The following is a 25,037-nucleotide window of genomic DNA, read 5'->3' as shown; positions in this document are numbered from 1 at the left end:
GTGGCGATTCTCAGCAACTCAGCTGAGTGCTCGTAGCCACCAACACTGCCAGCAGCTGAGGAAATGAGTGCTTCAGTCCTAAAGGATGCATGCCACAGCATCCACTACAGGCACCGAGGCACCTTCTCCTCTGCTTTACCCCGGAGTCCACATGCACAGCCTCGGAATTCTAAAATATCACCAGTACCAGGATTACAGAAAACAATTTAATTTGGGAGGTGGGGAGGGAAGGTCTTTTAGTCTTTAGTGGTGTATAGTCAAGAGTTTTAAAGTCATGTGAAGCAGTTCCCTTTTGGGTGATTATGCCAACTCATCACATAGTTCAATTTATCTGCTTTGCTTTTAATTTTTAGGGCTTACTTTTTTAAAATTTAAGTTTGATTACTAATTACTTAAAATATTTACAGGGTTTCAAAACAAGGTACATTCTAAGAAGTCTAGCTTCTATCCCCACACTTCTGCCCTGTTTCCTCCTTTTCACTATATATATAATATATATGTTGTATATATGTGTATGTATGTATGTGCGTATATATATATGGCTTATCCTTTCATTTAGAAGTACACACAACACACACACCACTCACTCTCCCTTTTTCTTACATAACTGGTAGCATACTGTGATGGTTAATTTTGTGTGTCAACTTGACTGGGGCATGCGGGTGCCCAGACATTTGGTCAAACATTCTGGGTGTTTCTGTAAGGGTGTTTTTGGTTGAGAGTAACATTTAAATCAGTAAACTGAGTAAAGCAGATTGCCCTCCCTAATGTGGATGGGCCTCACACAATCAGTTGAAGGCATGAATAGAATTAAAAGGCTGACCTCTGTCCAAGTATGAGAAATTCCTCCTTCCTGACTGCCTTCAAGATAGGACATCGGCACTTTCCTGCCTTCAGACTTTGAGTTTTATAATAAACCTCTTATTTAAACAAAATCACCAACTTGATGATTTTATTTAAAAAGATTTATTATAAGGAATGTGCCCCTGTGATTATGGAAGCTTGTAAGTCTCAAGGTCTGCAGGGTGAGTTGACAAGCTGGAGACCCAGAGAGCCTAAGATGGAGTTCCAGTCCAAATCTGAAGGCTGGAAAACCAGGAGAGCTGATGGTATAGTTCCAGTCTGAAGGCTAGCAGGCTTGATACACAGGATGAACCCATGTTTCAGTTCAAGACTGAAGGCAGGAAAAAGCCAACATCCCAGTTTGAAGGCAGTCAGGCAGGAGGAATTCTTTCTTACTTGGATGAGGGTCAGCCCTTTTATTCTATGCAGGCCTTCAACTGATTGGACGAGGCCCACCCACATTAAAAAGGGCAATCTGCTTTACTCAGTCTACTAAGTTAAATGTCAATCTCATTACACACACGCACACACACACACACAAATACTGGTTCTAGAGAACCCTGACTAATACACACACCATCAATATACTTTTTTCCATCTTGATTTTTTTTCACTTAACATTATATTCTAGGGATCAATTTTCAGTAATACAGAGAGATATTTTTCATTTTGATAGCTTCATAGGACTCCACAATGTGGATGTAATCCAGCTTTTCAACCAATCTCCTTCTAATGGACATTTGGGTCATTCCAGTCCTTTGCTATTACAACTAGTGTGGTAGTTACAATAATTTACTCAACCATTTCCTTACTGGTGGGCATTTAAGATATCTCCAGTTTATTATTATTTTGTTTTAAAAAGTTGATGAAATAATTACCTTTGTATATAAAGATATCCAGGAATGCTAAGAGAATAGAGAGTTCCCAAAGTGAGTCACAGGGTACGTATGATATGTATATTTTTGATTTTTAAAAATTTCCACAGAACTTGGCATATTCTTTTTTTTTTTAAGTTACAGTAAATTACATTCCCACGAGCAATGTATGATAGTTCTCATTCCTCACATCCTCTCCAACACTGGATACTGTCACCCCTTTTAATTTTTGCTAATATGACAGGTGAAAATAAAATCTAATTGTCCTTTAAACTTGCATTCCCTGGCTACTAGTGAAATTAAGCATTTCTACATATTTAGCGGTCACTGAGAATTAGTTTTCTATGACTTGCCTATTTCTGTCATTTGCACATGACTGGGTTTTCTTTTTCATACTAGAATATAGTAAAAGATGAAACCCTTTTGACTATTTCTTGAGGTTAAAGTACGACCCGGCCCAGAAGTTTCCCTAATTTTGGTACATTCTAACCAAATCAAAACTTAAATCTTTCCATAATCCACCCCCACCCCCCAAAAAAAGGGAAAAGAGAAAAGTGTGGTACTGCATATATGTCCATGAGGACAGGGACTTGTTCACCTGGCACATTCAAATGACTGAAGACCAGGGACCTCCCTGCATGTTCTGCTTTGCATAACCTTCCTCTAGGACTTTTATACATCTCTGAACTGATGGAAATCCCAATAATCACAGACTGAGTTTCCTGTTGCCTCAGCAGGATGAGGTTTAGAGTCAGATTAATTTTATTTAGAAAAAACAGTGACTTTTCTTACACCCTAGAGCTTGGAGTAAAATTCATACATACCACACATCTAAGGAAATGTTTCAAAAAATAATATTTGGGGAGGGAGGACTAGAATTAGAAGGAAAACCTTAGTCTAACTGGAAGAAGAATCCCACTCATGAATCCCAAGATAAGATTAAATAAGAAAATGTGGGCAAATTATGAGAAACCAGAATATGAGAGTATTAGGACTTAAGAAAGTCTTGACTTTGGGATGAAACAAGCGGGGCCCCAAAGGGTTTTGTGTTCAAAAGCAACTAAGTATTTGCTATGAAATTATTTTTCATCATCTTAGCAAGAAGGGATCAGATGCAAGACTTAAACCTATGTGTATAAAACGGATTTTGCAATTTCTCAATATGGATTTTAGAAAAGATTTGTCATCTCCCACTCCAGATCTCATCCTACACAATATACAATGAGATACCCTACTCTTGACTTGTGAAATAATCGAGTTTTAGAATAATGAGGTTCTGAATGTTAAAAATATAAGTATAAATTAAATAAATCAACATTAACAGCTGCTTAACAGTGATAAAATATACTTTTATTTACTTCGTTGAGTCAGGGGGTCGTAAAAAAAATTATTGCTAAAGTAGATACCAGGCAAACAGAACGGTGCTTTAGAAGTCCAGTTACCTTGGAGTTTATTTAAACTAAGAGAAAAAGGTCATAATGTTTTCATGCAATACATACTTCATTCTTTAAATAACAATTCTGACAAATAACAGAGAGAATTAAGGAATGCTGTATTTGTGATCCATACAAAACACCAACATTTTGGGTTATACATAATTTAAAGAAATGTCCCAAACACTTTTCAAAATACTGTAGTAGCCAATACATAGAGGCATGCCTTAGGTGGCCATAGGAATGCAGTTTAGAAAATAAAGGAAAAAATCACACTGTAACTACTCAATTTCTTCAAAATCACTGAGCAAGAAAAGCAACAATGAACTTCCATACTGATTTTACATAACTTCTATACAGTACCTTGACTTAAATCCAAGAGCAAAAGTTAAGACTCTCCTCCTCTATTTTTGGTAAACAACTGTATGGTAAACTTAGATGACATTTCCCCCGGATTTTACCTGGGAGTAGCCTTTTAAATTTTTTATTTAAAAGAGGGCAGGTTTGGCACTTTTATACTGATGTCACCAATGTTAATATTTCTTGGGATCTCAGGAAGATTCATATTCTTTACAGCTGATACAGCACGGGCTGGAGCTCCCGCTAAGCCAGCCTGTATACAGAAGCAAATAAAAGAAAAAGAAAATGTACAGCTCAGGTGTAGCCCATCACAAAACACTAAAACTGGAGGACAATGATAAAAGAGTTTCATAAAACAAGCTTAGAGACCAGATGGTAGTTTGAATTGGTATGGAATGGTTACTTTGAAATACTAATCTATAAAGAGAAAACAGTTGACACCTTAAAAAATACAGTGAATACATGCAATGATAACAATGTAAAGATTTAAATACAAATTAACCTGTACTACAGAAACATCACACACAATATTCAAATGACAAAGCTAGATCTTCACTTATATTTTGATTTAATGGACTTATGATATAAGCATAAAGCATATTTTACATTAGTTTCCTTATTAGACATCTCTTGCAACAACTGTGATAGATTTTGGGTTTTTGTTTTTCAACTGTCATGTATTATTAATATATGCTGTGAAATAAAAACTGAAAGTAATAAATCATGTTCGTTTAGTTTCTTAGGGTTAAACCCTTAAAACATTTCAAAACAATAAAGTTTTTAAAAATTATTTTTTAAAATTGTAGAGGCTCTTCTAAACTTTTCTAGGAAAGTTCTAGGACATTTAAAAAAAATCAGGCTTTAAAAGTGAAGCCTCAGGACTTCCCTGGTGGTCCAGTGGTTAAGACTTTGCCTTCCAACGCAGGGGGTGCGGGTTTGATCCCTGGTCGGGGAGCTAAGATCCCACATGCCTTGAAGCCAAAAAACCAAAACATAAAACAGAAGCAATATTGTAACAAATTCAATAAAAATTAAAAAAAAGTGAAGTGAAGCCTCAATCCAAAGAGAACGGTTCTGCCTAAAAATGAAACTGCAAGAAGAGGATCAATGCAACCCTTCAATGAATTAGTAAAAATATAATGATTAAAAATATTTTGTCATATAAAGTAGATTCAACATATGTTCAGTTTACAATATACAAATTTAGAGAAAGAACAGCATAAATGCAAAAGGTAGGATGTATATAAATAAATGAATTCTAAAATTTCCAATACCATTAGTGTACAATATTTGGCTTTCATCTTAGTTGGAAAATTTATAATTTGTGAAATAATTTTGAGAGAAAATATGCTTAAAAATAAAGAAAAATGCATATATATCACTCTTCTCAAATAGCTACATCAACAGTCTTCATATTTTTATGATTTAATTTATATACCAATTAGATTTCATCAATTTTTATTCAGGTTATGTAATAAAGCCAACAAACAGATGTGAATTCAGTGTCATACATTATCTTGCACAAAAGCAATTAAGTAACAAAAACAAATCTTCTACTTTGCTTAGATTACATATATGAGACAGTGTCCATGTAATCAGAAAGATTAGTTTTAATGTCCCTTTTTGTAATTTAGTTTTTTTCTCTCATGTAATCCTACCTCTTTTGTTAATTAAAAAAATAATAATAATAAAGCTGTTACCTGAGAAAAATCTTGAGTGATACAAAATAGGCCAGTGTAAACTATTTGCTGAATAAAGGATACAAACATTGTTAAGCAATGAAATAAAAGCCATGGATTATCAAGTTAGAATTGGAAATAATAGAAAAATCAGTAAAATAGTATTTTATATGGTCCACACAGGCAATGATAAGGGTGATATGCATGAAAAACTCCATACCCAATTAAAGACTGAATAGGGTTGGAGAATTCAATTTCTATAATTTAATGGAGTATAGTTGTTTTTGATGTATAACTAAAAATTTGACTGACCTCTACATTTATACCTACCTGAAGCAATGCAGTTTTTGTTATACCCCACCTCTCTCCAACTGCCCCCCAAAAGATGTTGGAGATATAGATGAATATTATTTAGGGTAGCATGAATCATATTCAAAAGGATCTTTAACTTGATCTTTTCAAGTTCAGTGTTTAGCTCCCAAAATTTAGAATGGTTGAGAATCAGAGAAGACTCTAATTCAAAGAGCTTCCTTTTGCTAGGAAGTATGTTGTTTGCCAAGGGAACAAAAATTATTTTACAAACTTACAGATAACCTGGAACTAAGTATCATTTTTCCAGTAGAAGGATTTTATATTTTTTCTAATTAAAAAATCAATTTGCCACTATTTCTACTTTGGAATTTCTATACAGGGTGCTAATTATGAGTAGGCTATAGAAAAGTAATGACAAGGTATTTAACTATAAACATTTTAAAAGGCATGAATTATTAGGGGATTTTATTATTGAGAAAAAGAGAGAAAAGGTAGGGTGTGTATGTGTGTGTCCATCTGTCTGTTTTACTGGATGCTATGGTTAACATTTATAAGTAGTAAAAATACTTTTTTTAGTATTAAATGTCATTGTCAAGAAGCCTTCTTTTCCATAATACCCTGTACCATGAGCAGCTAAACTAAAGAATAAAACTTCATCCTGTTAAATGTCATTAGATTAAGTCGTTTCTTTGTGACCACAGATGGTGTTGACTGTTAGCTGCTAATGAGAATACATAAAGTCAATATAGCAATTGATTTCAATAGCATACATGTGCCAAATTCATATTATGTAAAACCAAAAGAAGTTTCTAAGTCAACAAACTACAATTTCTCTAAACATAAGCAGCAAGCCATAGACATGCAAAGGATGGTAACTACTCAGAACACGCAAATGAATCAAGAGGATCAAATTATTTCTCAAGCATGTTCAATACTTTTGTGTAGTTATGTCACAAATTTAGATGATAGTAAATTTAAAAATTGTAATGTGTACTTCAATTAAGTTTTAATTAAACTAACATTTTAAGAAATCAGATTCTGTAGAATATAAAATGTAAAGAAAAATATGAGAAGGACTGTTGATCACTACTCAGATGCTTAAATGAGCTGTCAATGTTTATATACAAAAACTCAGGGTTTAAAAAAAAAAAACTTCATGTCACTCAGATAGTTAACACCAGAACTGCTATAAAACATATTTCAGTTTCAGACTTCCACGAACGTGAACTCTGAAACATTTTTATTAAAGAATAAAATGTAAAAGAGGTAATTTGCCATTAGGAAATAAGTTTGCCAACACAAAGGTATAAAGGAATTTTCATCTTAGTTAAGATTTTTTTTTAGTAAGATATACTCAAAACAACAAGATAACTTTTATTAAACACAATTTTTTTGAACACTATAATTTACAGAAATTAAGTTTACCTGACTTGTTAGTGGTATGTACAATTTAAAATGTAAAAATAAGATAGTTCTGACAGTACAGCATAGTTCTTATAGATTTAAGATTACACAGTTGACATAAAGGAGAAATAAAAAGAATGAAACCCTACTGGAGAAATAACTTGTTTCCATCTATGTTGTTATACTTGAGCACCACCATGGCAGGTAAACTGCAGCAACTCCACTAACAAAAACAAATACATGAATCCAAAGCAGTTAAGAGTATGAATCGGATGGAAGAATGAAGTACAGCATATAAAAGAATGGTCATGTTTTCTCTCCCATGAGATTAAATAAATTAACAGAATTAAGAGAAAGAAAACAAAATGAAGTCTGCAAGTATACCAAAATGAGGCCAAACAGAAGACTTATACAGACATACTCTCAGAAATTTCAAGCACTTGAATCACAAAGATAGTAATGGATGGATATGATTTGTTTTTGATTTTGTTTTTAAATTGCCAGACCCAAAAATAAACAAAATATGTGCAAGCGAAACTGAAAAAGCAGCATTACTAAAATATATTTCAAAGAATCTGAAGACTCCCTTTTCCTCATGCAATAAGCAATTAGCTTTCTCCAAGGGAAAAGGAAAGAACCTAGATATCTACTTCATCTAACACATAAAATATCCTACCATCTTAAAATATTTTTTCAAGCTTGATATATAGCATAATAAGATGGTAGTTGAAATAATTTGTACATACTAAAACCTTTACCCACCCATCCTGCTGGAAGTTGCTATATGCACATTCATAATTTTGACCTAACAGCAAAGTGAAAGAACATCAACATTAATAAACACAGTATTAAATGGTTTCAGACTCAAAATCATTAACAAAATAATGGCAGATTTTGAAAGCATGCTTTGAGCAGAATAGAAAATGTCAATATTTTAATTTCTGAATTTAAGGCAGAATAACTTTTAAACTGGGGACAGCCTTGCTCTTTGCTTTAAAGGCAGTGCTTTAATACTGCAATTATAAACAGATTAGAAATGCTGATGACGGTCCTCTAGTAAGCAAGAACTATGGCATTTTATGAAAATTTTTATCAAAATGAGAATATTAAAAAATTTTTAAACCTTTCAGTACTAGTCATTTTATGTAATCTTAAATTACAGCTTTAATTTCTAGCATAAGATTTACCTGTGTGAAATAAATATAGCAGACCAATGTCATTTATGGATTTAATATAAATAGTTTTGACCCTCACAAGTGACCTCAAGGGTCCTCACCATAATTCTGAATAAGAGAGTAACTGTGCATGTCAAAGTAGAGGGGCAGAACCAACTCACAAGCTGGCTTTCCAACATCTGTATCTTAGGGCCGCTTTTCTTGTTCTCTATTCTTTGAAAATAGATACTTGATTTAAAAAAAAAAAAAGCAAATTACTAGTTCTAGTGATGGAAGACCTAAGTGATTGATGGTTCTTTGGTAGAAAAAGCAATTTAACATAAATTAAAGACTGGAACATAGAAACTGGCAGTAATTGAGATCAATGGAGTAAATGAGACCATTACATATTTTCTATTCCCAGGATAAAGTAATACAGATCCAGGGTCCAAAAGTGGTGTCCCTAGCTTCATGATACATAGCCCACTAACTTGGGATAAGAAATTGTAAAGCTACCTGTATGTTGCTGCTTCTTAAACACATCCAGAAAGTAGTAATTTAGTGTCTAAAAGGCAATGCCAAATTCCCAGTGGCATTTTTCTAATTACTAAAGTGGTTAATCTAACTTGTTAAGTTTACACATTTTTTTCCCTGCATGACACTCAATAAAGTATTTTCATTTTGAAATTTTTAAATGGAAGTATATAAACATTTTCATTTTTTTGAAATGGCTTTGTACAAAAAAGTTGTTCATCACCATCTCGACATGGAAATGTTTAAAGAGTAATTCACACAGGTAACTTATGGTGTGTAAAATGCACAGGAACTAGCAGAGAAAATTTAGTTTTGTACGGCTAGGAGTCTATTTAAAACATTTCCAATTTTTGCCAATATGCTTTGCAAAAATTTTCAGGGTTTACAATACCTTATTGAGTCTTACTATGATATGTTTGGATATCAGAAGGTTGCTACAGTGAAGATCCATTTTATTTTGGTCAATATATTTAATTCCATGTTTTAGAGTATTTATTTCTATTTTAGAAGATTTCTGATCTTACTTTTTGTTGGCTACTTCTAATATTCACCTGTTAGTCAAAACTGCAAAAGCAATTGTTAAGACTGTGGAACTGAAAACCATTAGGTGGGGAGAAGGGGACTATTTAACAGTCACTGTTCTAAGCCTTTACCAGTTCCCACTTTGTATGCTAATCTCTAAAGGTTCAGCTTTTGGTTTGTAAATTCACAGCTTCCAAAACCCAGCATACAATTTTATGTTAGAATCCTAATTTAGAAACATGGGGGAAAAAAATCTGTGAGAGCTAAATTAAGGTTCTGCCATATGATGCTAAAAATAAACTCTGATTTACATACAAAGTAAATTGTCATTTCTACAAATGTAATTTGTCAGTTAAATGACAATGTTTAAAAAAAAAGAACAAAAAAACTTAAACTTTCCTTTTACAATGCAGGCACACAAAACAGAACAAACATGACATCAATGATATACTAGTAAAATACACTAAGTCCAATAAAAGATGAATAAACTACAAGGAGAAACTAGAATGGAAAATAGGCTACAGGGACTATATGGGTTCATTAACACAAAGAATTTTTGAGTCTGGCCTAAATAATTAATTGCCTTTGACATCATTTTGCTTTCCCTTTGTTAAAGTACATTTTTCTCAAAGTCAGCAATACCTTGTCTACCTGTCCTGTCTGGGAGATTGAAAGATAAAGGTCTGTAAGAGAGAAGAACGGAAAGAGCTAGAAAGATCAGGATGTTCGGAAAAAAGAGGACTGACTTTTAAAAAGTAGTGACTAAATTCAGACCCATTTATTCATCTTGAAAATCACATGAAATACGTAAAAGCTAACAAGTCTCCCCAACCCCACCCCTCTACCTCCACCCCCAGGGAGTCCTTTTACTCCTAGGCAGATTCCTGAGTGCCTCTTACACTTCCCCCAAATCCCACCAACCTCCCAGCTTAAACCCTCCTTTCCCAAGACCCCAATGTTATAGTAAACCATTTATCTATCAAAGCAGGATAGATAAAAATATATTCAGAGCGTATCTTTGCTTCTCGTCTCTTTAAAGATCTGGGTGATCTTTACTTCTACCTGTCTAGGTAATGGGAATTAAACTGGTTCACTTTTGACTGTTACCGGAAATATACTACTTTTAAGATAAAATAATAAAATCTTTGATTTCTGACAAAGTAAAGGCAACTCGATACATCCATGTTATATTTTAAAAGCTGTATCTTAATTATATCCAGGCTTTTTAAAAGATAAATGATATTCTAAACATTACTTAAATTAATTTTTAAAACATGATAAACAGGTCTTTTCATCAATCATGGTATTCTGAACTTTAAGATTTGCTTTGTAGCTTTTTGCTTACATAATACATTTTAACTAAAATTTTGTAAGAGTAAGATTAATAAAAGCTTATAGCTTGCTCTCAAATAATTTTGGATTATTCTGCAGTCATATATTTGGTAGATATAACCAGTTTAAATAACATGGAAAAGGAACCCATATGAAAACTCTTGACATTTCACTGCATCTGGAATAAAGCTGGTGGCCTTCCAAACATACTTAAAATATAGGAAAATCACTGAAAAATTATACAAAATCAACATTATTTCAACACAATTTCTTAAAGTATGATCAGAACTATATGGCTTCACTGTGACTCAAAATCCTACTTTATGAGGAAAATATTAGCAGACATCACATATAGAGAAACACTTGATAAACATATGTTAGTTTATCCATACTTTTTTTGTAAAGGAGAAAAAGAAAAACTAATTTGGTAGCAGATAACAAATGATTATACATGTTAAAAGACAATCAGTGGATGAAAAATAAATATTCACCAGTATTCAAAACCATTTTAAATAGCATGTTTAAATAGCATGTTTCTGTTAAAGGACTTTAAGTTATAATGTTCTTATAACTATTTCCACTGAAAATGTAAATTCTGTATTTTACTGCTCTTTATAGATTAAAAAAAAACTGGCTCATTAACAAAGTTTTACTGGACAATCAAAAAGCAAATATCCATTATGTAATTATTACAGGTCCTTCATGACTTCTGTCAATATTATATATAGCAAACCTAAGGAGGAAAAGGTGGGCAGGTGGGAGGAAGGGCACCACCAATGGAAAGGAGTTAAATACCTGGAAATGTGATAATTCCAGACAAGAGGTCGATATATTTTTACAGATGATTACATGGAATTCACAAATTACCACATATCCACTCATTTTAGACTAATTATTAATGGATTGTATCACTGTCTCTTGGCATTTAAAATCTATAACCATATAGTTTTGTAAAGCAAGGTTTAACAGACATAAATTTCAAGTTATCATTTTAAGACTTTAAAAACTATAGCTTAGAGTTTATGGTAAACCTTTTGCCATACTGAACAATACACAGCAAGCCAACTCTATTAAATAATATTCTTAGCCCTTTTCCTTGTCCTAAAACAAAATTTTCTCTATTAATCTAGTTTGTTTTCCCTTTTCAAAAACCAGTATTTTAAAAATTGGCTGTAGAACACACAAAATATATACAATTACTTAAAAAGAGTCATAATTTTAAGCTCTTCCCCATTACAACCCTCTCCTTTGGGAAACCAAGGAGGATGATAACTTGAGATAAGGAGAAATGAAGGACTATTTTAATTTAAAACAGAACATTGGAAAATGTTTTTATATAAAACTTCAACTGTTTCTAATCCTCAGATTTCAGATTTATCCACCATCCTGTGTTTCATTCCATTTCAATGAGCACAGCATTTTAAGCTGATCCTTTGAAGAGCCAACAAGATAAAAATTCTTCAGAACTCACCTGTTGTAAATTAATGCTAGCAAATTTTTAATATCTTTCTGCTTTTATAGTAATATTTACTTTAGATCAACCAAATAACTGTACTAATAATTATAAATAAAATTATTTACTGCATTATGACTATAAATACCAAAGGTAAGAGTATCCTCAAACATGTGTAGTATTGAATGAGATATCAAGACTATTCATCTTTCTAAATTTCTGTATAGCAATAAGAAACAACCAAAATCATGTAAACTTGAGAGGCTCAGCTACAGCTGATATTCAAGAGTCATACAATTCTAAAGTAGAGTTTTACAAAAGGCTAAACTGCTGGTCGGTCCTCATTCACTCAATTTAGCAGCACAAAGTTAGCTGTATATAACTAACCAAATCTTTCTCTTCTAGAATGCAGTAAAAGCCATGAATACGTGTATCATTATATGGAATGTATGATCTAGCTAACTTGTCAGTGAACTTTAGGAAGGATCCAGAATTAAAAGATTAGAGCATTGAATTTCTTCTTTCAATGTGCACTCAGGCCTACTAAGCACCCATTATAACATTACTTCCTTATGAGAATTCCATTTTCTCTCCTTTCCTTTTGCAGAAATAGTTTTATAAAACACTAAATTTATATATCTTTAGAAAACCAGTTCTAAGACTTCCTTGATAATTAATGACTCAGGTTTAATAACAAATAGTGATTGCATTATTCATAATTTCTTTTTTAAGCAACAAGAACTGGGAATTTTATCCATTACCCAAAGCAATTACGACTGCGGTTAAAAGAATACACAAACCTATTTGGTGGATAGTGGTCACAGAACATTTAACATACTAAAATGTGTATATTCCACTTCTTTTTAAAATTGAATAAGCATACCAGCTATACCTAAAGGGTGATACTGAAGGACAAACAGTGAAAGCTACAAATCATGCATAATTTATGATCATGCTTATTACTACCTTCATTAACTAAGGCACTTTCCATTCTTACCTCAGATTTCTCCAGTTTATTTTGTGCATCAATTTGTGTAACAATCTCATTCATGTTGGTCTCCAATACCATTCCCCCCATCACCATTTCTGCAAGAATATTGTGAACCTAAAGAAAGAAAACTCACTATAAGAATGTTTCATGATTCCAGTAATTTTTCTTTCAAATACTGCTATTTTATGAGCTGTAAAATAAAAATAATTTGGATTGAAGACGCATAATACACTTATGTCACTACTGTGAAGCCTTAGGCAATTATACAAACCTCTTTAAATCTTAGTTTAATGAGCTGTAAAACAGAGATAATAATAGTATCTCCTTCATAGACTGATGAAAAGATTAAGTGAGGTCAGTGACCATGGAAGTGCCCAAAACAAAGTAAATAATCAATAAACATTAGCTACCATTATAGTATCAGGATTAATGCTAAAAAAAAAAGACCTATAAAGGCCTTTTATACCTGATCCTTAGTCAGTAATTATTAAGTTGTTTTATGCTCAAGGTACTCAATGAGGCTATGTGGCATTCCTACAGGCTCTAGATTTAAAATGAAGTAAAAGTTTCTTTATATTATAGGTACTTTAATAATGCTTTTACCCCAAAGCCCTCTCTATATATCTAATTACTCAGATTTTTTATGATCAAATACATCTTACAATGACAAAAAACAACATTTTCCATTGGGGAGAAAAACTATAACCCAGGTGTTTTGTCATAAGGTATTTACTGGATCAAAAATCACCAAGTCAAAGCTGGAGTGTCACAGAACAGTATACTGTGCTATAATTTTTAAAAAATAATGTGGCAGCATTAAGAATGGAGACTCTGAAATTAGATAGGTATAAATACTGACTCTATCACTTATTAGTTGTATACCCTTCAGAAGTTAGTTACTTGACCTCTCTGTTACCTTATCTGTAAAAGAGAGGTAGAAATAGTATGGGTACCTCATAGAATTATCATAAGGACTAAATAAATTCAAGTGAAGCACCTAATAGGTGCTTAAAAAAAAAAACCTAATAGGTTTTTTAAACAAAAACTTTTAAAAATTAAATATATAATTATACTGTTCGATTTTCTTTCCTTTTTAAGATTTCCTGCAAATGTACTCATGATTTTTAAAATATCCTATTATTTATTAATGTTTCATTTTGCAAAGATGGACACCTCACATACCAATTTTGAAGAATTACAGAAATTACTTTTCCTTAGCAAACAAAACCAGAAGCTACAATTGTTTTAAACAATAGTGCTAAATATCATCACTTCTACTACTATCTTTTCTGTTACTAGATACCATTTATTAAAACTCCGTTTTGATGCTGCACTTACAGTATCTGATTTAATTCTCACATTAACCTTTGTTACAGCTGAGAGAATAAACCAGCTTACTCAAGACGCATAAGCTAGTATGTGGTAAATCAATGACTCAAACCTAAATCTGAGTGATCCAAGTCCAGTACTTTGCTTTCTTCTGTTAACAATAATAAATGAAATTGATACAGCAAATCATAATCTATGAAAATTCAATTAAAGGTCAAGAAGATAACTAGGTGATAAAATAAAATTACCTTATAATAGCTAATAGGTACTGTATGCATAAAAAGTGTTTAGAAAGAAAGGCCATGGCCAGGGTACAGAGATTCATTAAAACTTCTGTTTTAGCAGTGGAAATTCCTCTTCTCTTTTTAAAACAAATTATTATGCAACAGCATGACTTGTAATGCTGATAGAAGTGTAACAACTCCACCACCCTCATTTTGCTCAGGCTTTCTTATGGGTTCATCCCTACATATACATTGTACTATTGCCTTTCGAAACATCTCAGGACAGAAGCACTAGATTGGTGGAAACTACAGATTGCAGCAATACTGAAACATCTACCAACTTTAGAGGTAACAAAATATGAGCAGCCTACAAATGTGGGTCATATGTAAGAAATTCTAAGAAATGTATGTAAATATGTCCTTAAAGTAAAAATAATTCCTATGAAAGCCAGTTCAGATCCAGAAGAGACAGAAAATACAATTGAAGGGCCTGTGAGCTAAATTCTTAAACATAATCTCACTTATTATAAAGATAATAAATGCCTAAAGAGTGTATTCTCAGTGAGGAGGTACAATACGTTATGTAGAAATTTAAGGAGAGGGCTTCCCTCATGGCACAGTGGTTAAGAATCCGCCTGCCAATACAGGGGACACAGGTTCGAGCCCTGGTCTGGGAAGATTCCACATGCCGCAGAGCAGCTAAGCCTGTGTACCACAACTACTGAGCCTGCAAGCCACAACTACTGAGGCTGTATGCCACAACTACTGAAGCCTGCATGCCTAGAGCCCATACTCCACAACAAAGAGAAGCCACCACAATGAGATGCCTGCATACTGCAACAAAGAGTAGGCCCTGCTCGCTGCAACTAGAGAAAGCCCGCGCACAGCAACAAAGACCCAACGCAGCCAAAAATAAATAAATAAAATAAATTTAAATAAATAAATAAGAAATTTAAGGAGATAAACATCGTGGGAATGAGAACTAGTAATTGGGAGGCTACTCCAATACTATTCAGATTATGGTGTCCAAAGTAAGGTATGTCACATGAGGAGGGGAAATTAAGAAGGTGAACATGTCTATTGATAGAAAAGTTCATGTTCCAAGAATTGACAAGAATTTTTGGCAGACTTAATAAGAGAAAGAGGATGATAAAGCTCTGCTTTTAGCTTAGCCCTAACTCTATGGTTGACATATTTCAGTATTTTGTTTTATAAATTTTACTTAAAACAGATTTTCATGGAAATAAAAGGGTAACAATATGCTTATAATACAACTCATCTACTAAATTGCTTTGATGTTTACCTAAAAGTTCAACGAGTTTTCACTCTCTCTTATGAATTTTTATAGGTACTTAAGTGTTTAAAAAGTGGCAAATACCACACTAACAGTGTATTTTTGCCTTTTTCTTCTGGACATAGACCGTAACTTCTAAATTTCATTTTTATTTTTTTTAAATCACAATATAAACCATAAAGAAACTTATATATAAAAATAGTCTCTACCATCCTCTGCTTCTGTTATTAGGTCCCTCTATCTAAAGATAATCACAGTTAATTGTATCTTATATATCCTTCTAGAAAACTTGTTATGCATATACTTGTTATATATGTGTGTGTGTGTATCTAATGTACACAAATGAGATCACATTGTACACATTATTCCCACAGTTCTACAAGAAAATAAAGATTGAATTGTCGGTGCTTTGTGACCACCTAGAGGGGTGGGATAGGGAGGGTGGGAGGGAGGGAGACGCAAGAGGGAAGAGATATGGGGATATATTATATGTATAACTGATTCACTTTGTTATAAAGCAGAAACTAACACACCATTGTAAAGCAATTATACTCCAATAAAGATGTTAAATGGGAAAAAAAAAGAACGACAAAAAAAAAAGATTGAATTGAAAGTTAGAGGCAAGAGAAAATGAGCATTATGAATTAATAAAATAATAAAAGTTACTGGAACCAGATATATGTACAAGAATGATCAATGAAACTGTTGGTAAGAGCAAAGAAAAATACAAAACCAAAACGGTGAATCTACACTATTATCACATACCTAAAAATGAGAAATATACAGATTCCTCAGAAATATTGGTAAGTTATTAAATGAACAAATGAGAGGGACAGAACGCTATCTATAATATGGTCCCATTGAGGTATACTAAAAAAATTACACACATACACACACTTGGATATACCCAGAAAAATTCTGGAAAGGCATGAAAATAATTAGAAAAAAAAAGACTTTATTTTTTTAAGAGCAGTTTTAGGTTCACAACAAAATTAAGAGGAAGGTACAGAAACTTTCCCATACATACAGCCTGGCCTCTGACATGCACAGCTTACCCAGAGTGGTAAATATGTTACAACTGATGAACCTACACTGACACATCATAATCACCCAAAGTCATAGTCTACCTCAGGAGCTCTCTTTTGGTGGTGTACATTCTATGGGTTTGGATAAATATGATATATATCTATCATTATGGTATCACACAGAGTATCCTAAATATCCTCTATGCTCCACCTATTCACCCATCCCCCTCCCTCCCCAAGCCTGACAACCACTAATCTTTTCAGTATATACATAGTTTTACCTTTTCCAGAATGTCATATAGTTGGAATCACACAGTACACAGCCTTTTCTGATTGGTTTCTTGCACTTAGTAATATGCATTTTAAGGTTCCTCAATGTCTTTTCAGAGTTTGATAGTTCATTTATTTTTAGCACTGAATAAAATTCCATTGACTGAATATAACACAGCTTGTTTATCCGTTTACCTACTGAAGGACATCTTGGTTGCTTTAAAGTTTTGGCAACTATGAAAAGAGTTGCTATAAACATCCATGTGCAGGCTTTTGTATAGACATAAGTTTTCAACTCTTTTGGGTAAATACCACGGAGCACGATTGCTGGATTGCATGATAAGAGTATGTTTAGTTTTTTAAGGTATCTCCAAACTGTCTTCCAAAGTGACTGTATCATTTTGCATTCACACCAGAAATGAATGAGAATTCCTGTTGCTTCACATCCTTACCAGCATTTGGCGTTGTCAGTATTCTGGATTTTGACCATTCCAATAGGTATATAATGTGCTGCAAATATTTTTTAATAGATAGTAGTTGCCTAAAGAATGGGACTGGAGGACTGAGGAAGAAAGGAGACTTAGCTTTCTTTCATAGTTTTTGTTTGTTTGTTTGTTTGTTTTGAAAACTTTTAACACGAGCATATATTGCTTAAAAAAAAAAACCTTCCTAAAGAGTAAGAGAGATCGTTCAGAGGAACAATATTAAAGGCAATGGCCATGTACCTATTTAAGTTATTTAAGAGGTAGCTCAAAGGTGGTGAATATTTGTGAGTGGTAAGAGAAGCATGCCACTTTTTACATGTGTTAAACAATAAGTCTTTTTATGTGTCAATGCAGAACCTGAGACTTTTGCTTAAAACTACTGTAACATATAAGATTAAGTGGTCTAGAAAAAGCCTGTGTGCAGCAACGAAGACCCAATGCGGCAAAAGAAAATAAATTAAAAAAATAAAATGTAACTACCAGAAAAAGTAAAAAAAAAAAAATTATGGCAAGCTATAGAATTGTAAACGCATACTGATCTCAAAAATGTTAAAATGTGAAAGAAAATCAGCATTTTAGAATCAACGAAGTATGATATTTTCTTGTCATGCTTTAGCTCTACAGGTATTTATAAATAAAAGCTATAATGAAAAAATTTAAGTAAGAAAATGGGTGTCTTTGGGTTTTTCTGGAGTCACTACCAACATTTAAAAAAGAAAAGCTTAGCTTCAGAAATACATCCTCTCAAAATATATTTATCAGAGCTTCATTAAATCTAAAAATATATTAAATTTTTGTATAATTATTCTCCAACAGGATAGCTGACATATTAAAGTGTTATATAAATCAAAACTTTCACCTGGGGACTTCCCTGGTGGCACAGTGGTTAAGAAACCGCCTGCCAATGCAGGCGACACAGGTTCGATCCCTGGTCCAGGAAGATCCCACATGCCGCGGAGCAACTAAGCCCTTGCACCACAACTACTGAGCCTGAGCTCTAGAACTGGTGAGCCACAACTACTGAGCCTGTGTGCCGCAACTACTGAAGCCTGAGCGCCTAGAGCCCGTGCTCCACAACTAAGAGAAGCCACTGCAGTGAGAAGCCCGCGCACCACAACGAAGAGTAGCCCCCACTCGCTGCAACTAGAGAAAACCCGCATGCAGCAATGAACACAGCCAAAAAATCAAAACAAAACTTTCACTTGATAATATCATTAACCTGAAGAAAGTGTTTGCTAAGGAAATAATCGGTTCTACAGGTATGTGGATAATATCTTGAGATTGATGCAGTTGAGCAGGTTCTCCTGATAAAGAGCATAATCCCCACACAAGCTTCTCTCTTCTTTAATATTATATCATGAAAGAAAAGTCTAAAGTATGACAATTTTGTAAGTAATTTTGAAAGGAATTAAGTACATTTTGTTAGCCATCAAAATTTTGATAAAATTTTCAAGACAAAATAGAAAGGTTAAGTATATAACATACTTTAACATACTATAATATACTAATAATAATGAAGACATTTGCCAATTGCTGACCAATGGAAAGCAACAGTGGTATAGTAATTTAAAGCAACAGGTAAAGGAATTCCCTGGTGGTCCAGTGGTTAGGATGCAGCGCTTCCACTGCAGGGGCACAGGTTTAATCACTGATCAGGGAACTAAGATCCCACAAGCCGTGCTGTGTGGCCAAACAAAAACCAAAAATAAATAAATAGAGTAATAGGTAAGAGTAATTCTATTTTGCTACACAATGCATTTTATACTTACACTGAATATGAATGTTTCAAATCGGAAAATTCAAAATATTCAAGTCTGAAAAACTAGAAAGCTGTTCTACTTGCTATTCTATATTTTGGGTTGATTATACAGAAATCCTTTTTTTTTTTTTTTTTTTTTGCGGTACATGGGCCTCTCACTGTTGTGGCCTGTCCTGTTGCGGAGCACAGGCTCTGGACGCGCAGGCTCAGCGGCCATGGCTCTCAGGCGCAGCCGCTCCGCTGCATGTGGGATCTTCCCGGACCGTGTCCCCTGCATCGGCAGGCAGACTCTCAACCACTGCGCCACCAGGGAAGCCCCAGAAATCCTTTTTAAAGGCTGCTTATCATAAGGATCATGGATGCTCACTAAAAGACCTTAGAATACTCCTGGCTTATGTGTTATTGTTGACTTGTATTTTAATGCTACAATTTTTTTTTCATTTTAATCTCATAAGTACTTTAACAGTCAATGTTCTTTTATCCTTACCCACAAATTTACTTCTTTCTTTGCTCTTCTTCCCTCTTCAACTCACTCCTTATATTTCAGATTTCTTTCTGTGTAAATTGCCCTCTTTAGAATTTCCTTTAGTCCAAAGGCTTGCTGGTTGCAAATTCCCTCATTATTTCTCAAATAATGTTTTTATTTCACCTGTAATCTTGAAAGATGGTTTTGCTAATTTTAGAACTACAGTTGACAGTTACTTTCTTTCAACACAACATCTTCTAACTTCTGTGGCTGCTGTTGAGAAGTCACTTCCCAGTCTGACCACTGCTCTTGTGAAGGTAATATGTCTTTTATTTCTGGATGATTTTAAGAGCTCTCTCTCTGCTATTCAATTTTACTATCATTAGTCTATGTGTAGATTTCTTTTTATTTATTCTGCTTGTGATTCTTTTATCTGTGGATTGGCATCTTCCATTAATTCTGGAAAATTCTCAGCCATCAGATACTCAGATATTGGATATGCCTCATTTTTTATCAGGTTTGACTTTCTAACAACTTGCTCAGTAGAAGGGGGGGTGCCAAGCATTTGACTAGTGCTGGCAGGGGAGGGTGAAGCCTGGCATGTCTGACTTTGAACGGCCCAGCCAGGAGCTGGGTTATAGAAAGGAAGGATTAAGCAAATTAAGTAAATGCATCAACAATAATACAAATAATAGTAATGAGAATAATCTCTCACTGTCAGAGAAGCAAAGTGCAGATATGGAAAAGATGAAGGCTAGAATAAATTCTGTAGTGTTGCACTAGATGCTGGGGTATTAAGAAGAACTCAATGATTTTTAATATATATAAAGATATAGAAATAGGCAGGTGTGTGTGTGTGTACATACATCTATTTCCTAGCTTGGTTCACTGAGAACCAGAAGTAATAATCACAACTCTACCAACGAGCATATATGGTGCTAGGACTGTCATTTCTATACATCATCATCCACTAAAAGGAACCTTACAGAGAGAAAACTAACATGAGGGCTAAGGCAAAAAATATATAAGACGCTCTGCCCATAGAAAAGGTGGAGAAACAATGATCAACCTCATAATTACAAGCACCTCCATCCAGACTATGGTTTCTCCATACCATTTCCCACTTTAAAAAACAAAAATCAGGGCTCCTAGAAGGAATGACTGATAACATATCTAGAGCAGGAAATAAATAAAGTGAATCTGGAACATCTAGTTGTACCAGAACACAAAGAAGCTATCAAAGTCCATGGAGGGGGAGAGGGGTCAAGTGAAGAGAACCCAGAAGACAACGTGAAGGGGTTCCCCCACTGGCCAAAGATAGGGCAATTTGAGCATCAAAAAGAATAATATCCACAGTGGATTAAAACAAATCAATTATGTTAAAATTCATATGTCACAAGGGTACTAAAAAAAGAAATTCAATGATCACTTCTGGTGACTACTAGGGAACCAAATGTTATGGAAACTGGTTAATAAAGGGAAATACTCTAGAATTTATCCTGTCTTTCCTATATAAGCTGTACTTTTTTTTTTTTTTGCGGTACGTGGGCCTCTCACTGTTGTGGCCTCTCCCTTTGCGGAGCAGCTCCGGACGCGCAGGCCCAGCGGCCATGGCTCACGGGCCCAGCCACTCTGCAGCATGTAGGATCCTCCCGGACCGGGGCACGAACCCGTGTCCCCTGCATTGGCAGGCGGACTCTCAACCACTGCGCCACTGGGGAAGCCCCAAAGCTGCACCTTTTAAAACCCATCATCTCTGACTTTTAATGGATTGTTTCATTCAATTCACACTTACTATACTGAATAATACATTTATTTTAAATAATTTCCCTTTCCCCCAAAGTTGGTTGTCTTGATCAGACTTTATTTGTATTATTTTCCCCTTTTAAATAAGAGATTCTACTTTTTATAACTTTTATTAATGAAGACTATCTCTTTCCTTGCTCTTTTAATCAAACAAATATGACTTTATTCTTATTTGTAAAATATCAAGTCTTTCTACCACTGAGATGCCTTGTTTTCCTACTAAATGCTCTGTTATTCCCTACTCTCCTTTCCCCCAGGTGGATAACAGCTTCAAAATACTTTTATAATACATGTTAAATACTTCATATTCTCATATCTTTTCCTTCATGTTTTCTATCTCTTAATCTTTCAATTATATGCTTTGAGATTATTTCCTGCATTCATCTTCTATCTGTAATTCAAGCCTCAACTGTGACCATTCTCTTCTTTAAACTCTAAAGTTTGAAAAGACATTTTTAAGCCCCAGGAAGACCTTTTCGAATTGCATCTCCTTAAGCACTTTTTACCATTTTAAAATTTCAAGTGTTCACCGATCTCCTCTAGTAGTTCTTTTTCATGGAGCATATGTTCTGATTGTTCAGCCTGTTCCTCATCTCTCTTGTTGAGATGGCATTCTTTTTTCTCTGTCGGCTCACTGGTACTTAGGTGTGGTTGCTGAGATACTCTTAATGGTTAGATTTCTTCAGGTGGTGAAAGGAAAAGAAGACTCTCACTCTGTGTCCTGTAGTTTAAGGATAGGCTATCAAACTCCTTAAGAGGGACTGGGCTAGAGGAAACCTCTCCACTCTCACTCTTAATTCTTCATTCTCCTGGCCTGGAGGGTAGGAAAGACACTGAGGCCTCCAATCAGATCTCCCTTACCCTGATCTTTTGGGGAATGGGGTGAATGCAGGGAGGAGTAGACAGAGCACTTTTATAGCTGTCAATACATGTCATACATGCTCTAAACCAAGCTCTTTATACATCTTTAGCTCTTTCATCTTTGCCCTGGGATTTGATGCTGTGCTGCAGTAGTGGTGACAACCTGGGGCTGCCCAATTAAAGCCACAGTGTTCAGGAAATGGGCAGGTAACACAGTTGCGCAAATAAGCAGACCTTCCCAGCAAACCCACAGCGGCCATGCAGTATAAGTAAGAAATAAACCAAGTTACTCATATTTTAGGTGTTATTACCACAGCACAACTTAGCTGTAATAAAGAGTCTGACTCCATTTTTGATGCCTGCCTGCTGACAGCTTTCAAGTCCCACTGTTCTCCCTTCCTCTTCTGCCCACATGTGGGCAAGTTGATAAGAAAGTCCAGGTGCTCCTTCCTTTGCACTGGCGGGAAGTTTAATTTACACAAGATCTGGCCTGCATGTGGAAACCCTCAACCCAGCCCTACCCCCTAACCACATAAAACCCCAAGACAGTCGCTGTTCCTTGTTTTCCCCCAAAAGCTTATTATGTGAATGATAAACCTTTTCAGATCAGATCCTCTTGGTGTACATGTGGTATCTTCAGTCTCTACATCCAAAGCAATTTTGGGCAGCGGGTGCTGTTCCACTACTTCAGGGTGACTACAAATATTAGCTTATGTGACTGATACACAAATTAGTACTTGAAGGTTTGTAATGAGAAACTGATAACAATCACAATAAAGGAAAAGACACTGACTTAGGGGTTGGGCAGTAGGCCACATGGAAACTATTATATTGGAGGCTAGAAAGTTAGTGATCCATGCTTGTAGTGGCAAAACATTTGGCAAAACTATCATGTGTGATAGTTTGAAAAGCAGATAAATTTACCCATGAAAACTCTTTTCTCTCTGACATAAAAACGGATGATTTTCCAGATACTGGCAGCTTTGTCACCATGGATTCCAGACTGACAGCATGTGGGACATGATAAACATACTGTGTGAATTAGAAATACTCTGATATTGTTACTGCAGCATAAACTAGCCCATCTTGACTGATAACAAAAGGGGTATTCTTTACAACTTCCTCCTTCCCTCTATCCAAGTGTAGTATAACAGCATACAGAGGATTGTGTACAAAACTCTGTATTTGCCCCTAGAAAGAAATGAGTTGAGCTGTTTAGGAGATCTCTGACTGTTGGAAGGTCCAGGGCTGCTTGAAAGTTGAAAACAAGCCTACTTTCATACAAGGGCTGAAAACAAGACTAGCATTGTTTTAGACACAGAGTACAGGGACAGGAAATGTCTATTTTACTGGTCTCTAACTCTTGTTATACTGAAGCTTTTTTCTCATTGCATTGAAAAAAAATTAAAACAAGAGTTTAGGCCAGCTAATTTTGGCAGGTTTCACAACAGTGATACACTGTTGTGTGAAATGAACAGGCTATACAGACTACATATGTGATCCTATTTTTGATTTTTTTAAAGACATATTTGTTTCAGTACTCATTTGTACAAAAAAGTCTAGAAATACACATACTCTAAAATGTTAAATGTTAACACTAGTGTTAATTAAAAAAAGGAGGCGATTAGACTGAGGCAGCTCTAATATATAAGCAAAGCACAACCTCAGCCTAAAATGCCTCAAGGTTAAGAAATCAACACCTAAGAGCAACCAATCACAAACAGCCAACTTGGCTTTCCCAAATAATACAGGTGCTTAAGCAATAGCCAATCAGATAATTCCCTTGCTTTGCTTCTGACTCTTCTCTATAAACGTCTTTCTCCTAGTTCCTGTCAGTGGAGTATTCCTAACCACTTCCGGTTTGGTGCTGACCAATTTGAATCAATTTTTACTCAAATAAACTCTTAAAATTTTTAGTGTGCCTCAGTTTATCTTTTAATACTAGGCAATCTCTGAAATTGAGATAGCGTCTATTTATTCTCCTCTTATTTATATTTTCTGATTTTTCTAAAATGAACATATATTAACATAAAATAGAAGTTTTAAAAACACTGTGTATCATGTATGCAAGTTGTATATATGTAGAACTTAATTTTCCTATTAAGGAAAACTTTTATTCTCTGCTACAAATGTGACAACTTTACTCTGGCTACAATATTTTACAATAGGATCTTCAATTTTCTCAGAAAATTGCTAGATGCAACATATAAGCTAGTGATCTTTGAGCAGTCATTTTAAACATAGAATTTTAAACAGTTTAACCATGTACCAAAACATACTTTAGAATATTGTGAACCTTAATGCCTAAAAATAACAGGAGTCTTTGTAAGTGCAAATAGCATAAGACAGATAATAGAGAAAAGCAGTAGAAAACTAAAATAATTCTCTTAAAAATATCAAGTTTAAGTTCTATATCCAAAATGAGTCAATATATGAAATTAAATCATTTAGTAAATGAGAAATATGATCTAAAGGACCAGCTAATAGTAAATGTATTCTTTTGAAGTTCACAAATAATATAATGCATTCCTTGTGCTATATCTTGATTGTGGTAATGGTTACATAACTAAATGCACTTGCCAAAACTTAGTCAAATGCTGCTGAATTTTCATGTGTGTAAATTACA

At 34.3% G+C, this 25,037-nt stretch overlaps 1 protein-coding gene across 1 annotated transcript in view; it reads right to left on the bottom strand.

The window, feature by feature from the left end:
- Positions 1-3,046: 3,046 nt before the first annotated feature.
- AP3S1 (adaptor related protein complex 3 subunit sigma 1) overlaps positions 3,047-25,037 on the bottom strand; it is a 67,638-nt gene continuing 45,647 nt past the window's right edge. The window contains 3 exon segments of the mRNA XM_081231862.1: positions 3,047-3,668; positions 3,671-3,764; positions 12,899-13,006. Of these exon segments, the coding sequence (XP_081087988.1) occupies positions 3,640-3,668; positions 3,671-3,764; positions 12,899-13,006 (231 nt within the window). The 3' untranslated portion in view covers positions 3,047-3,639.

This window comes from Mesoplodon bidens (assembly GCF_964165515.1).
Source record: "Mesoplodon bidens genome assembly, chromosome: 4".
NCBI lineage: Eukaryota > Metazoa > Chordata > Mammalia > Artiodactyla > Ziphiidae > Mesoplodon > Mesoplodon bidens.
This window is presented reverse-complemented; position numbering and strand designations above follow the sequence as displayed.